Consider the following 17,160-nt stretch of genomic DNA (forward strand, 5'->3'; position numbering starts at 1 on the left):
GCAATACTAAAGTGCCTATAAGAACATCCAATAGTCAAAGGTATATGAAATACAAATCGTATAGAGAGAAATAGTCCTATAATTTCTATAATAACTACAACCTAAAACTTCTTACCTGGTAATATTGAAGACTCAATATTACCACCAGCTTTCATATGTTCTCATGTTCTGAGCAAGGAACTTAAACGTTAGCTTTTTTACATGGCACATGTTGCACTTTTACTTTCTTCTCCAACACTTTGTTTTTGCATTATTTAAACCAAATTGAACATGTTTCATTATATATTTGAGACTAAATTGCTTTTATTGATGTATTTTATTAAGTTAAAATAAGTGTTCATTCAGTATTGTTGTAATTGTCATTATTACAAATACATTTTTAAAAATCGGCTGATTAATTGGTATCGGCTTCTTTGGTCTTCCAATAATCGGTATCGGTATCGGCGTTGAAAAATCATAATCGGTCGACCTCTACTCCAGACGTCCAACTTCAAGAGCTATGTAGTCATGTAGCTGCTTGTTATTATTCTCCAGTTGAGTCAGCAAAGCTGTATGATTATCCTGAATGGCTTTCTCCAAAGATGCACGTAAACTGTCAACTTTACTATTCATTCCTTTTTCAATACTCAACTTAATTTCGTCCATCTTCCTTTCCATTTTTGTTCCTAGACTCCGTATCTCCGTCATGAGATTAGCCATGCTATTGGCACTTTCTTACTTTGATAAATTCGGCTCCATGCTTTTCTCACCACTGAGTAGATTTCTACCGGAGTCCATGTGTTTTAGCGGTTAAGTGTTTCTGTTTTTGCTGGTCAAGGTAACGTTAGATAGCCCGCTAAATGTAACGTTATAGCTAGGCTAGCCAGATTACTCGCCAAACAATCCCCGACAAGTATGTCTATTGACTGTCTTTCACCCTCACCTGGGTTTCAGCTTTATCATTTTTTATTAATTTGTAAACATTTCTAAAAACTACATTCCACTTTGACATTATGGGGTATTGTGTGGCACATGTTCGAATCACCGGCGATTGCAGCTGTGAGTCTTTCTGGGTAAGTCTCTAAGAGCTTTGCCCACCTAGATTGTACAATATTTGACCATTATTCTTAATCAAATTATTCAAGCTCTGTCATGTTGGTTGTTGATCATTGCTACACAGCCATTTTCAAATCTTGCCATAGATTTTCAAGCCGATTTAAGTCAAAACTGTAACTAGGCCACTCATGAACATTCAATGTCGTCTTGGTAAGCAACTCCAGTGTATAATTGGCCTCGTGTTTTTGATAATTGTCCTGCTGAAAGGGGAGTTTGTCTCCCAGTGTCTGTTGGAAACCAAGTTTTTCCTCTAGGATTTTGCATGTGCTTAGCTCTATTCCATTTATTTTTATTTAAAAAAAACTCTAGTCCTTGCCGATGACAAGTATACCCATAACATGATGCAGCCAGCACCATGCTTGAAAATATGAAGAGTGGTACTCATTGATGTGTTGTTGGATTTGCCCCAAACATAACACTTTGAATTCAGGACAAAAAGTAAATTCGTTTGCCACATTTTTTGCAGTATTACTTTTGTACCATATTGTAAACAGGATGCATGTTTTTGAATATTTTTTATTCTGTACAGGCATCCTTCTTTTCACTATGTAATTTATGTTAGTATTGTTGAGTAACTACAATGTCGTTGATCCATCAAATTCTGTAACTGTTTTAAAATCACCATTGGCTTCATAGTGAAATCCTTGAGCAGTTTCTTTCCACACCAGCAACTGAGTTAGGAAGGACGCCTGTATCTTTGTAGTGACTGGGTGTATTGATACACCATCCAAAGTGTAGTTAATACTGTAACTGCACCATCTACCAATAGGTGCCCTTCTTTGCGAACCAATGGAAACCCCCTCTGGTCTTTGTGGTTGAATCTGTGTTTGAAATTCACTGCTCGACTGAGGGACCTTACAGATAATTGTACGTGTGGGTACAGAGATGGGGTAGTCATTTGAAAATCATGTTAAACTCCTTTTGCACACAGTGAGTCCATGCAACTTATTGTGTCCTGTTAAGCATATGTTTACTCCAACTTATTTAGGCGTGTCATAACAAAAGGGTTGAATACTTTGATGCAAGACATTTCATTTTTTATTAATTTGTAAACATTTCTAAAAACATCATTCCACTTTGACATTATGGGGTATTGTGTGGCACAATCTCAATGTAATCAATTTAAAATTCAGGCTGTAACAACACGTGGAAAAGTCAAGGGGTGTGTATACTTTCTGAAGGCACTGTAATTACCCTCACTGAATTTAATAAACTAATGTAGTTATTCTGCCTACTCTTTCAGATACACTGTTTTAAAGTTTCCTTTTTCATMGAGTCCTAGTAAAATGAGAACTACAAGATGTTCGCAAGAGGACTACCCGGTGGATGTGAWTCTCTACTTTTCAGACGGTCTACAATTTAAAAAAAGACTCGGTAATGGGTTGAAGGGTAAAGGAACAGACTTGGTTCGGGTTGACTTAGACTTTGTCTTTGGATGTGGATCTGATAGGAGCAGAGCACCTGGATGTGAACAAGGCAGAGGACCATGAGGTAGACAGAGCATGTTAGAATTGTCACAGAGCTCTGCTACAACAACAAAGACCAGGGCCTTATTCACAAAGCATCTCAGATAAAGGTCCTAGGAATCCTGATWAAAAAAAAAATTTAAACTCCCAGCTCAGAGTAGATTTTAAGAGGATTTTAAGACAATGCCCAGACAAACTCTCAGCTGGTAATCACGACAGTTTAAGGTACCGCAAAGGAAAGATAGTGATGACACATTGACATTGTTGCAAATGATMMGGGGGGGGGGGGGGATCGCAATGAAGCATCGCCAGCTGTGAGCTCTATAGCACGCTTCAGACAACCAGGGTGAATGTGACTGTACATGTTATTAATGTTGCAATGGGAAAACGTTTGATGTAATTTCACGTGACACAATCACTTCTCTTATCGCCTAATATATTGGCATGCATAACCTTTTTTTTAACCAATTCTGATGGTTGTTAAAAGCATCATTTGGACAATATTGCCGTTATATCAAAACACTCGTCACTCCCGTTTAAAAACGAATTCGCTTTGGCACAGTCGGCCTCAAGTCACTTGCCAATAATGTTGCATACAACTCGTGAAAGGTCTATAATTTTTATCGAACACAATCAAAGTTAACAGTCTTTAGATTCCTTCAAGTGCCCAATTTAGGCATATTTTTTTACAACGCGGTATTGCACTCCAAAGGGATAACTTGAAATAACAATGTAATTCAATAATCGAAATACATTTATTTCTTCACCTATTTGTTAAGTATTTAGGCCTCATGTGAAATCATTGGTAAAGGCACAAGAGGTACTGTAGATCTAGATAATTTATGGATTGACGATATAGAATTAGAAAACACGAACAAATCCAAAGCAATTGCATGTGTCGCAGTAAACCGCTAACTCACTGTATTTTTGTTGTTGTTATTGATCAAGACACCTGCTGGTAACTTAACTGGTTAGGACAGCTCATGAGGTGTCCTAAAAATCTGTCGACTAGGTGTGACTTATGACTAAAGAGGCTTCACGCATTGCTTTTATTTTTACCCATAAGAGAATGAGTAAAATGTCTCTATTCTCAGCACTTATGGCCAATTGTCTACTCTGAGATGCTTTGTGGATATTCTGAGCTAGAATAGTAGAACTTCTGACTAAGCGAAAATAAATTCTGTGGAAAAACAATGAATTAAAAAAATATATATAACATTTTAACACATGTTCTTTCTCCAACTATCTGGTTTATTCAGGATGGCTGCCTTCTCCCCGTTCCTCACGGTTTGCCCTTGCTGCCCTGAAAGATACAATTCATTTGACAGGAATTCTAAACAGCCTATAGGAGGGCTAGATTGATCCATCACTAAGTGCAAAGGGAACCCTTTCTGTTTGGAGTTGTGCACAGCTGAACATTGAGCACGACACCTTCAATATTCTGGCCAAACTACAAAACATCATCAGTTTGTCATGAACTAAAACATATGGAAGGAAAAAGTTCAAACGTATTAAAATACCCTTGGAATAAGCAGTTTATTCTTTTACAATTTGGACTTACTCAAACTCAATGACGTAGTGCCGAGACTGAATTATTTCACAGATTTAATAGTCATCTGAGAAGAATTGTGAAAGAAAGATATCACTCCAATCTTCACGCCACAAGTCACAAAACCATAATATCTTAAAGATGTTTGTGGGGATTGATGAAGTGTCTTCCAGGCAGAGTATTGTGATCTGTCCATGCACTAATACCAAATATCACAGTGTAATAAATGTGTAATGAAGTCAATAAGCCAATACATGAGGCGGACAATGATAGGCATGATGGAAAGTCTCAAATATATATATACACACACACAAAATACATTTAGTTGAAAAAATACATTTGAAATAAATATTTACACTACATCAAAATGCATCACGGTAGAAGAACGTGAGAGAGCTGCAGAGTAGAGTTTCAAATCTAATGCTTCACATCTTCAAAACCTTCCAAGTCACAACACCTCCACCACAGTCACAGTTTTTCCTTCTCCAGCCTTCTACTTCCTCTTCTCGTTCTCAACCTTGCTTCTTCCCATACTCCAACCCGTTGACATTCTTCTTCACATCTTTTCTCTGGACTACACATATTCCTTTAGGGGCACGCTGTTMGAGGTGATAGGTTTCGGAGGATCAGGTGCGAGGGGGGAGGGGCGCGTGTTAGGAAAGCTCCGGCCCATGTATCCCCGGCGGTACTCCCGTCCTCCACTCTCGATATGGGGGCAGGTGCTGCTCAGCACGGCCCCGCTGATCATCAGAATAACCGCAGATGCCCAGCCCAGGTAGATCGCCTGGCCCAGCTCTCGCTTGTACATGACAGGCACTTTGGGGTTGTAGAAGTCCTGGACCACCGTGTTGGCGGTCCAGGAGACGGGCACCAGCACGCACAGGCCCGTCAGGATGAATAGCACGCCGCCGGAGAGGGCGATGCCTGCCTTGGCGCGGCGGTCGTCGCCAGCGCACGTGGTGCATTTCATTCCACAGCAGGACACTGTGCAGGACAGCCAGCCCAGAAAAATTGCCACACACATGAGGGCACGAGCTGCCTGGAGGTCCGGGGGCAGAGCCAGAATGGAGTCGTAGGTCTTGCACTGCATGTGGCCCGTGGTCTGGTAGATGCAGTTCATCCAGATGCCCTCCCACTTGATCTCGGAGGTGAGGATGTTGCTGCCGATAAAGGCGGACACCTTCCACTGAGGCAAGGCCGTCACGGCGATGGCCATGACCCAACCTGTCACCGCGCAGGTGAAGCTGATCAGCTGCATGCCTGTGTTGACCATGGCGGCTGCTCTCGATGTCTTCTGACCACCCGAAACTGACCTTTACCCTTGTCGATGTCTTCTTTCTCACTTCAAGGCCCACTTCTTTGCTATACCTGCCCGCTCTGTCTGGGGCTTTCACAATCCTGAATTTGAGTCACTCACTGTCCTTTTCTGAAACGACTTTCCTTTCTCAAGCTTCTTTTGTCTCCGTTTCTTTTCAACATCTGGTCAGATGTCTTCGATTTAGCTTTTTTTATTTATTTTTTACTTGAGGTTTTTCCCCCCCAGTGATTGGAGTGACAGGTGGTGGTAGAGGGAGAGAAGACTCAATTGCTTTCCTCCCTCTTTATCTATTGAACTGATGAATTATTTAAGAACCAATAACTGTGCAGCCACTTGTGGCAGCTCCCCTATTTTCGATTGATTGAGCTTCAGAAACGTCACCATCAGGCCCAGTGGGTTTGTGGGTAGGGTACAATTGGATGTCAGCAGCTCTGGCCCTGTAACCTCACACTAACACAAGCTGATTACAGGAAAAGTGTCTATTACCCCACAGGTTTGGTGTGGCCTTACCTAGATGGGTCATGCCAATAAAACCTGATACTCGATCAAGGGACGTCGCTGAAGATGTATGTTATCGCTGGAAGTCAAAAACAACTGATACAGTCCTATGAGCAAAAAGGTCCACAGAAGGTAAGCAAAAAGGCCGATGTCTTGATAAACCGCAAATAAGGCTTGGTCATATAATGACCTTTGTCCAAGTGCATCCAAACTATGCCTCCAAATGCACCAAAGCTTGATGGTTGATGCAAAAAAGTTTCACCGCTACAGCTTAAATGGTGTTACGGTGTCTTGGAGAACAAAGCCTTGGAAAATGAAGCTGCAGACCTCAGCTGCCGCTGGCGCCTGCTGAAGTGTCTTCGTCACAATGGGCTCAGCCTGCCGAGGCCACTTCAGACTCAACGCAGTTTCAGCTTGCTGCCCCCCCCCCCGCAAACCCAATTGGGTCAGTCCAATCCGGGTGTTAGGGTTGATAGTAGGCAAGACCACTTAGTCAGACTGCCAGGTAAGTGGAATAGTAAGTCTGTCCCTCCCATCTTCAGAACAACCTCAGTTTACTGTCAACCTGTGAGAGCAACACTGTGTGCCTGGAAAGAGAGAGAGAGGGAACGAGACAGTACAGGGGGAGGGAGAGAGAGTGGTATCTGTAGGTGGGTCAATTAACAAAGACAATCCAGAGGGCCTCTACAATGGGGCTTAAATGCTCTGCTTTGCTCTACGCGTCTCTAAAGGAGCATTTACAACTCTTCCTTTTGCTGCAACCCCCCAGACAAAAAGCAGAGACGGCTAAAAAGGGGGCTAGGTGGAGTGAATGTTGTGTGAGCAGAATGAACCGGACTACAAAGCTGAACACCCACATGAGAAATACAGGTCAGGTGTAAGCATTCACTTTCCATCAAAGGGAATGGAGCAGTGGTGTTACCTAAACAAGTACTGTTAAAATGTACTCAAACATTTAATTTATAAAATGTATAAAATGTATAAATTGAGGTAGTTTGATTCTTTCACTCTTGGATGAAAATAAACTGTCTATGGTCACAAATAACTGGTCTTGCATATCAATGGCGGATATCCCACTTTATGGATTATATCAATGGATTTACAATTTACTGCTGACTTCAGTTACAGGTGTAACTGTGTATACTGGCCAATAGCCCAACTGTGATAGAGAACAAATTATTTTTATTTCTGCTCACTACATCATTGAACCTTGGTGTGCCTATGTTGATGAATTAAATATGGCAACCAGATCCGCGGTTTGAGTTTCCTTTCTTGTGTGAGTAGGACCTCTCCTTGACAACGGTGGTCATGACAACAGCACAGGACATAGGAAATGGAAGGAGGGGTAATGATACAATGAGAGCGGAGGAGAGAGGAGCACAGGCAATGGATAGCTGTCTATTGTGAATGAGACATGTTAACCTGTGGTACTGCATGATGAATACCACAGCGTAAGAAATCCACTGGAATCATTAGCACACACGAAAGTCAAAAGAAATGATTGACAAATATATTGCCAGGTTTTCATTGATTTAAGATGGACATCCCTGAGTGGATTCATCTCTGAAATAGATCAGCTGACCACATGACTTATTGTCCAAGTCAACAAATGCTGTCAACAAGTACCGTAGAGACTTCAGATTTTAATTTGATTTTTGGAACATGATACAGTGGCATTGTCAAAGAGACAGCTTCTTATCTTTGGTTATCCTAAACTATGAGTAAGGAGGGTGTTTTCCAGGAGTCCCATCTCCTCTGCTATTTGTCAGCCAATGAGCTGATAACAGACCTGCCCTGCTCAGAGAAAACGATGCCATCTACTGGCCTATGCATGTAATCACTCAACACATTTATTAGTAAGAATATATTAGAAAATGGAATAGAAGACTAGCGTTTTCCCTTTGTGTCATGTGTGGTGTTGGGATAAAAATAAGYAATAAAGAGGGGAAACACCAGCGTATGATATAGGCATAAAATACCAATTTATTACTTTGCACAATAACAAATATTCCCTGCAGGCAAAAAAAAATAAAKATTTAAACATGTCACATAGCAACAGCGAGTGATTGGGCACCCTTGTGGGAGGGGAAGCCCCACCCCTCCCCAGCAGGTCAGACAGGGAACTGTTCTATTGCTGTTGGACAGTCACACAGCTCATACCACTAGCAGAAAACAGCAGAGCTACACACCAGAATAAAGAACTAAAAAAATGTAATTACACTTACAATGTCAAATAACAAATCTGTAGATATATCAAAGAGGAATTAAAAAATAAATCATGCTCTCTTTCAAACGGGGCACAGAAAGAATGGATCGTTAAAAAGGTTAAAAAGAGGTATTCCTGTGGCCGTGGACGCCTTGGGCCGAGGCCCCCCACAGAGAGGAAGTGCGCTTGTGTGGGTGGCCAGCAGGGTGGCGCCACGAGACAGGGGAGCCCCAAGAGGCGTGGCAGGGGCACAAACCAGGAAGTGGAGGCCTAAATGGACGCTACACTGGGGCCTGTGAGGGGGCGAGGGGTCAAGTCTTTACCGGGCCCACGTTTGAAGAAAGTACCTCGTTTGTCTTCGGGTCACGACGCAAAGGCTCGAACGCTCAACCTCCAGTGGCCTGTGCCTCCGTTTTTTTACTGACATTTGTGTAGGAATCTTTCAAATACATCTTGAAGAGACTGGACGATATTGCTAGCCTAAAACAGTCTCACTAAATTCATAAACAGTTACCCAATTTTTCTTCTCCTTCTGTCTCTCTTGATAAAGAATTATTTTTTATTTTTTTTATATATTTTTTTTTTAGGGACAGTACTCTGGCATGCAGGTGAGAAAAGTCTAAATGTTTTTACCTGTTTTTCTTTTTTCTCAGAGCCTAAAGAGCTTGTCCACTGAATGCACATTCCCACTGATTGATACAGGCAAAAAAAACTAGTTACAGAAACACAAACGGCAACAGAGAGCAGACCAACAGCCAAGTCGACAAGAAGAATTATACATTTTTCCTCATTCGAAAACTGGATTTAGAGTTAATATTGCTTTGCAATGATAATATGTTCAAAACTGAGTCGTCATCACCGCCTTTTGGATCCCCTGCTAGGGGACCACACCCCTATCCTGCACACTCCTCCAGTCTGGTCACACCCACAGAGGGCCACAGACTACAACACCAGGCTGATGTTTACAACACCAGGCTCTCTTGCAGCCCCCTTACCCCGTAGGAAAACTGTCTTCAACAGCTCAGCCCCGCTCCTCAAACGTATTGCATGCAATGCCTGGAACCCCACCATGCTTCACTCCCACAGGCCAGCACCCAAGCCCTCGACAGGTAGGCGCCCAAGCCCTCGACAGGTAGGCGCTCAAACTCATTCATAGCAAACCTGCTGCTTTACGGATGGTTTATTACGAAAGGGTTTTTCGCTGAGCCGACCCCCCTGACGAAGTGGGTGTGCCACAGTCGACCCCCCCCTCCCATCCTCACCGCGAGTGGCAGTGGCTTTGCACGACAATAACCTTAACCACGACTGGTTAAATAGGATCTTTAACCGTGGTCGTGACTGGTCAGGTGTTCTTAGGTCCATGGGCAGTGTTTATGCTTTATGTCAATTCATATCCGGTGTTCAAAACRTTAATAAAAAATATTAAAAAACGCCATAAGTTTAGACTTGAATAGATATACTTGTTCAAATACACACAAACCGTCATAGATACACATTATGAAGTTCGAAAAAGTCTACTCATTGCCTATTGCATACTTCTTTTTACCACTCGCTCTGCCCCAGTTTCTTCCTAATGCCAGCTCTGATTGTCACCTTCCTTCCATTCAAACCGAAACCCCCTGCTGCCAACAGTACTATTCTGCCTCCTGTTTTACCAGTCAGGGGTAACGGTGATAGCTCAACAGAGATCTTTCCTACTGGAGAACATGGCCAAAGCCTACCCTACTACGTCAATGAGGAGCAGAAGGGAGCATAAACCGATACACCTTGGGCCTCCCTCCACCGTAGGCCAGAATGCTACCAAAGTGTCCAAATCTAAACTCAGCCACTCTTACCCTGATCTCATAACTACACATCCGATTGCTGCCGGTCTGATAATTATCATAATCGTAGATAAGAACAACAACAAGAACAACATCAAATATAACTACTAAGTCTGAACAACAGTTAAGATTAGCCACAAAACAGTTTTATATTAAACTCTTACAAATTCTGCTTTTTGATTCTGATGTATAAATGCATAAAAAGGTAAGAGAGAGTGCCCTCTGTTGCTTGCCTAGCGTCCCGGGTCAGTGCAATGAATTGGCCGGTAGCAAAGGAGACCCCAAAAGTTAAGCGAATGGGTTTTCCGCCTCCGAACAATTCAGACGACTAGCGCCTTGCTAAAAAACCGTGCTCCGCCCCAACAATGTCATAACCATTCAGACAAACGGGTTTAAGGGATGAATCSCCTTCCTCACACGGGGCACCAAATAAGGTGGCTTAGCCCAATGCCGTAACCCCGCAAAAGCTCTCAACCATTCAATAGGTCCCAATGCCCAGTCAGTCACATGGGCTAAACCACGGTTGCTACTGCTACACATACACCCACCGGCCTCTGTGAAGCCTGTATTGTTCAATCTGTTCTATAGATGTAAATATTTATATATATATATATATATATGTCATGTGTGAATATTTAAAAAAAACATCAACTGTGAGGCATTTTACAGCAGTTTTCTTGATTTTCCCTTTACAATTCAGTGGCCTGCCATGAAACACACGCACACACGTATATACACAAKCACACACGCACACACTCAAGCACTTAATTCTTCGCTAAATGGGAGAAGAGTAATGGGTATGGATACCCAGGTGACCTCGCTTGTAAAAGACTGAAGAAAAGGAGACAGTTAAAACACAATCATAAAAAGAAAAACATATATCTATATCATTCTCAAAAGATCCTCCCCACCCATGTTTCCATGCAAACCCCCCATGACCCCAACCCCCCCCCCAACCCAAGAAACTTTGACAAGATTTTCCCCAAAGGGGGCTTTGAGGTAAAAGTAGACAGAGTCTGCTTAGCTGGGAGAGTAAGAGCTGCCACTGGCAATTGCCGTCAGTCCACTCCATTGCTCAGTGTATCTTTTAAAAACAAAAGAGACATTCAAAAATAACAACCCTTCCCTCCCCCCAAAATGTCTCAACTGTGTTTTCTTGTTGTTTTCTCTGTGCATCGGAAACCCCAACGGTCTCTCGGTGCTGATTGCTGGTAGAGGGCGGCTTCGATCGGGAACGCCGGATGTCGTTTTTCCAAAAGGAAAATACTCCACTGCGCACACTTCACTGGCTTCGAACCGTTTGGTGCACATCAAGACGCAAGAAGAAAGATAGAGAGACTGGCAAATAGAGAGAGAGGAGAGATAGAGGACAGAACTGCTCACAGGCTCAGGCGAAATACATAGTGTGCTGAGTGTCATAGTGGATCTGGACTGCCTTGGCCAGGGCCAGTGGGTCCCGACCGTTACTCTGGCCCGACACGTGGCTGCCCTCCGCACTGCAGGACAGGACGAGAGAGACGGTCAGATACATGACAACGTAGAACAAAAACACTACTGTTGGGCTCTCACCAACTGTAGTCATATTTGAACATTCATGTACCGTAATGTATTTGCCAAACAAAAATGGTATATCAGTTAAAGCTAGACACACAATGTTGCAGATATAACCGAAACATATAGGGCAGTCCAACACAGTCCATTCGTGTCTGTTCCGACTAAAATAACGTTTCCTGTTTATCTGTTGATACCCCTCAGTATTCTGGCCATGTTGCTTGCCACATTCGTCATTACCTGTCGTGATCTTTTGTCCACCAGGTGGTAGCGGGGCGCGGAAGCCACAGCCGGGCGTAGTAGGCTGGCGCGGGGATGGAGACAGAGCGGGTGCAGCGGACGTAGGTGTGGCACAGCTGGTAGGTGAGCAGCTGGAGCTCGTCGGCCGTGAAGCAGTTGTCGTCCCACAGGACGTGGTAGTGGGAGGGCCGGCTGGTGCCCTGGATCCCAGCATGGCTGCACAGGTAGAAGTCAAACTCAGAGGGGTGGGTGATTGTGCTGTCCACCGTGGTTCCGGCTGGGACGTTGCCACTCTTTCCAACCTGTAGGGGGAGAGAGTTGTGATTACAGAAAGACATGCTGGAGTGCTAGTCGAAAAAGGGGCTATTGTTGCAACCCCTCTAACTTCAGCTGTGTCTAAATCATCAATCCAGTGAAATGCCAGCTCAGAGATTACGCCAAGGATATGTGGTAGGAGAGGTGCATTTAAAAAGTATTGGAACACTGCCACAGCCCTCGATGCCCTCCCTCATGAAGTACTGTTTGTAGACGTTGCCCCTAACCACAGATACAGGGTCAGAGGTTTCATCCCCTTAATGGCTTACAGTTGGGTAATCTGATCCTATACCCGCGGATAATTTAAACCTCTACATCAGGGGTGTCAAACTCAATTCCTGGAGAGCTGCGTGTCTTCACTCCTCCCATGTACTTGATAGATCATTTAAAAAGTTAAATTGCTTAGGAACTCCCATCAAAAACCACAGACACAGCCCTCCAGGAACGGAGTTTGACACCCCTGCTCTACATGGGTCTCCACTCACCCTCTCGGTCTTGTCTGAGCAGAAGAGGCGGGTGTGGTGACGTTTCTGAACCACGATGTAGGTGATGCCCGGTCGGTAGTCCTCCTCTAAGCTGATACAGGCCTTCCTGATGGCAATCAGCTCTGGCCACGCCACCTACACACAGTCACACACAAAGATGGGGAAGAGATAAAAAAAGTGAGCTTCACATTGCATGGGAAAATGCGTTGCTAATGATTCTCTGGTTGAGGCGAGGTCAGTGGTGTTTACACAGGCAGCCCAATTCTGATGTTTTGCCCAACTATTGGGAAAAGATTCAATTGGTCAAAAATATAACAAATCATTGCAAAATAACAACTACTTTGAGGGAAAATGTACTTACTATGACTGATATGTGGTTGTCTCAGCTAGCAATCTTAAGATGAATGCACTAATTGTAAGTCGCTTTGGATAGGAGTCTGCTAAATTACTAAAATGTAAGATCAGAATTGGGCTGCCTGTGTAAACGCAGCCAGATCCTATATCCAGGGCACTATGACAAATTAAAGAGTCACTTTTGCATCGTCAATGCCGATGTCCAACACTGACAGGGTTTCGCTGGGGTGCAAGTATTTTGTCAGCAAAAATATTACAATATATCTAGAGTATGTCAAGGGGCAGGGCTCCAGACTGCGACCATTTAGTCACATTTTGTGACACTTTGACTTGGCGGTGCGAGTAAAGAAAAATGTATTGGTCGCATCATTACATGGTCACCTCGTTCAAAAATTTCAAAAAACTTCCTATTTGTTTGCTGGCTGGCTAAAACTGTGATTTGGTCAAACAGTTTTATTTATTTCATCTTTATTTAACCAGGTAGGCTAGTTGAGAACAAGTCCTCATTTACAACTGCGACCTGGCCAAAATAAAGCAAAGCGACACAAACAACAACACAGAGTTAGTTACACATGGAATAACAAACATACAGTCAATAACACAATAGAAAAAGTCTATATACAGTGTGTGCAAATTAGGTAAGATAAGGGAGGTAAGGCAATAAATAGGCCATAGTGGCAAAATAATTACAATTTGGCAATTAAKKAACACTGGAGTGATAGATATACAGAAGATGGATGTGCAAGTAGAGATACTGGGGTGAAAAGGAGCAAAAAAACAAAATAACAGTATGGGGATGAGGTAGTTGGATGGGCGTTTTACAGATGGGCTATGTACAGGTGCTGTGAGCTACTCTGACAGCTGGTGCTTAAAGTTAGTGAGGGAGATATGAGTCTCCAGCTTCAGTGAATTTTGCTGGAGCACGTGCTACGGGTGGGTGCTGCTATGGTGACCAGTGAGCTGAGATAAGGCGGGGCTTTACCTAGCAAAGACTTATTAGATGACCTGGAGCCAGTGGGTTAGGCGACGAATATGAAACGAGGGCCAGCCAACGAGAGCMTACAGGTCTCAGTGGTGGGTAGTATATGGGGCTTTGGTGACAAAACAGATGGCACTGATAGACTGCATCCAATTTGCTGAGTAGAGTGTTGGAGGCTATTTTGTAAATGACGAAGTCGAGGATCGGTAGGATAGTCAGTTTTACGAGGGTATGTTTGTCAGCACGAGTGAAGGATGCTTTGTTACGAAATAGGAAGCCGATTCTGGATTTAATTTTGGATTGGAGATGCTTATTGTGAGTCTGGAAGGAGAGTTTACAGTCTAAACAGACACCTAGGTATTTGTAGTTGTCCACATATTCTAAGTCAGAACCGTCCAGAGTAGTGATGCTGGACGGGCAGGCAGCGATCGGTTGAAGAGCATGCATTTAGTTTTACTTGCATTTAAGAGCAGTTGGAGACCACGGAAGGAAAGTTATGGCATTGAAGAAACCAAGGCTGTTGAGTCTGCCGATAAGAATGTGGTGATTGACAGAGTCGAAAGCCTTGGCCAGGTCGATGAATACAGCTGCACAGTATTGTCAACTATCGATGGCGATTATGATATTGTTTAGGACCTTGAGCATGGCTGAGGTGCACCCATGACCAGCTCGGAAACCAGATTGCATAGCGGAGAAGGCACGGTGGGATTCGAAATGGTCGGTGATCTGTTAACTTGGTCAAACAGTAAAGTGCATTATCCTCACACCTCCTGTAATGAAAGTGTCTTCCCAGCCCTTAGAACTGTTCCACTGGGGCTTGTTTCGCTGGGGCCTGCTTTTGTGATGAGCGAGTCACACTCTCCCCGATGCATGCTCCAGGTGAGAAAAAGGTTTCTAGTTGTATAATATTTCAAAATCCAAATTGCGGGAAATACATGGCTTTGTAAGCAACTACCATTCTCAGCTTTCTGTGGATATATTTTGTTATCTATTCATATTGAGCTCKATAGCAACAATACTGAATAAAAATAAAACAACATGTAAAGTGTTGGTCAAATGTTTCATGAGCTGAAATAAAAGATCACAGAAATGTTATATACGCAAAAAGCTTCTTTTTTTTTATAAACACATTTGTTTCCATCCCTTTRAGTGAGCATTTCTTCTTTGCCAAGATWATCCATCAACCTGACTCGTCAAGAAGCAGATAAAACGGAATGATAATTACACAGGTGCACCTTGTGTGGGGACAATAAAAGGCCACTCTAAAATGTGCAGTTTTGTCACACAACAATGCCACAGATGTCTATAGTTGAGGGAGTGTGCAATTGGTACACTGACTGCAGGAATGTCCACCAGAGCTGTTGCCAAAGAATTTATTGCTCATTTCTCTACCAAAAACCACCTCCAAAGTCATTTTAGAGAATTTGGCAGTACGTCCAACCGGCATCAACAGCAGACCACGTGTACACACGCCAGCCCAGTATCTCCACATCRGGCTTATTCACCTGCGGGATCATCGGAGACCAGCCACCCAGACAGCTGATGAAAATAAGTAGTAGTTCTGTCGGCTCCCCAGTGGGTGGCCCTGGCTCCCAAGTGGGTGGGGCATATGCCCTCCCAGGCCCACCGATGGCTGCACCCCTGCCCAGTRMTGAAATCTATCGATTAGGCCCCAATTTATTTATTTCAATTGACAGATTTACTTATATGAACTGTAACTATGAACTGCAAACAAACACTCAAACTGGACAGTTTAATCTCAATCTCTTCATTCAAAGACTTAATCATGGACACTCTTACTGACAGTTGTGGCTGCTTTGTMTGATGTATTGTTGTCTCTACCTTCTTGCCCTTTGTGCTGTTGTCTGTGCCCAATGTTTGTACCATGTTTTGTGCTGCTACCATGTGTTGCTACCATGTTGTTGTCATATTGTGTTGCTACCATGTTGTTGTTTTAGGTCTCGCTTTACGTAGTGTTGTCTCTCGTCGTGATGTGTGTTTTGTCCTATATTTATATTGTATTTATTTATTTATTTTAATCCCAGGCCCCCGTCTCCGCAGGAGGCCTTTTGGTAGGCCGTCATTGTAAATAAGAATTTGTTCTTAACTGACTTGCCTAGTTAAATAAAGGTTAAATAAAATAAACTCAGTAAAGTAGTTTAAATTGTTGCATGTTGCGTTTATATTTTATTTCAGTATATTTTACAACCAATATATTTCATATGGCTTTAACCCTCTAGAGCATGGGTGTCAAACTCTGGCCCGCGGGCCAGATTTGGCCCGCGGGGTAATTATATTTGGCCCGCGAGACAATACCAAATTACTACTAGAGCTGGCCCGCCGGTATTATACAGCGCATTCACCGCTAATACTACGAATCCCATAATGCTCTGCTGTTGTTTTCGCGCGCCAATCAGGACAGGACCCAGAAACACCCTCTCCTCTGTGACAGTAGTCATAGCAACATAGACGCTACAACTGTCAGCGCGCTATCCCTTCCCAAAAATGGCGAAAAGAAAGGCAGAAAACAGGAGCTTTCTGGACAAGTGGGAGGCAGAATATCTTTCTCTGTGACATCTCGAGCCATCATCGATGCGCTGAACCTGCAGCTTCAGGGGGCGGGGGCGCATCATCACAGACAATGTACGCTGCAGTGAGGCTTTAAAAACTAACTGTGCCTGTGGGAGAACCTTGCTGGCAGAAACCATTGCCATTTCCCTGCCTGCAAAATAAGCGCAGATCTCTACCGCCGTGTTCCATGCGCACAGTTTGCTAGAAAAACTCAGTGTTGCTCGCCGCTGAGTTTAGCCGGCGATTTGCCGACTTCGATGTCCAGAATTAGGTTTGAACTGCCTTAGTAATCCCTTCGCAGTTGAGTGGGAAAATGCACCAAACCAACATCCAAATGGAGCTGATTGAACTCCAGTGCAACGACACGCTGAAGTCAAAGTATGAGCTGTGGGCGCCGCACATTCCACGGTTCATCCCTGACAACAATGCCTCAGCTCCGCACCCAAGCTGCTCAGATTGCTCTCCATGTCGGCAGCACTTATCTATGCGAGCAACTTTTCTCCTCGATGAAGATGACCAAAACAACTCACAGAGACGTACTGACTTGATGAATCACCTCGCTCGATACTGAGGATTCTTCAGCTCAGAGCCTGAGCCCAGAACATTGATGAACTAGCATCCAAGAAGAGTGCCAGTAATCTGCTTGGGCACATCAAATTAGATCAAGTGTGCAATAATTAATGTTTTCTTTTGTGCACAAACTTTCTTGC

The 17,160-nt window shown here is 43.5% G+C and overlaps 2 protein-coding genes across 7 annotated transcripts in view; both read right to left on the bottom strand.

Moving 5' to 3' along the window:
- Nucleotides 1–3,992: 3,992 nt before the first annotated feature.
- LOC111956005 (claudin-7-like) lies at nt 3,993–6,258 on the bottom strand. Its single transcript, XM_023976420.2, has one exon. The coding sequence runs from the start codon at nt 5,381–5,383 to the stop codon at nt 4,685–4,687; it is 699 nt and encodes a 232-aa protein (XP_023832188.1). The 5' UTR covers nt 5,384–6,258; the 3' UTR covers nt 3,993–4,684.
- Nucleotides 6,259–10,949: 4,691 nt separating this feature from the next.
- Nucleotides 10,950–17,160, bottom strand: part of LOC111955983 (protein argonaute-4) — a 38,386-nt gene continuing 32,175 nt past the window's right edge. For all 6 annotated transcript variants that reach the window (XM_023976386.2, XM_023976383.2, XM_023976387.2 and 3 more), the window contains 3 exons: nt 12,547–12,681; nt 11,747–12,048; nt 10,950–11,451 (listed from right to left, as the gene is read on the bottom strand). In XM_023976386.2, coding sequence (XP_023832154.1) covers nt 11,343–11,451; nt 11,747–12,048; nt 12,547–12,681 — 546 coding nt within the window. In that variant the 3' untranslated portion in view covers nt 10,950–11,342. The remainder of the gene's footprint in view (nt 11,452–11,746; nt 12,049–12,546; nt 12,682–17,160) is intronic.

This window comes from Salvelinus sp. IW2-2015, linkage group LG31 (genome assembly GCF_002910315.2).
Source record: "Salvelinus sp. IW2-2015 linkage group LG31, ASM291031v2, whole genome shotgun sequence".
In the NCBI taxonomy this organism is placed as follows: domain Eukaryota; kingdom Metazoa; phylum Chordata; class Actinopteri; order Salmoniformes; family Salmonidae; genus Salvelinus; species Salvelinus sp. IW2-2015.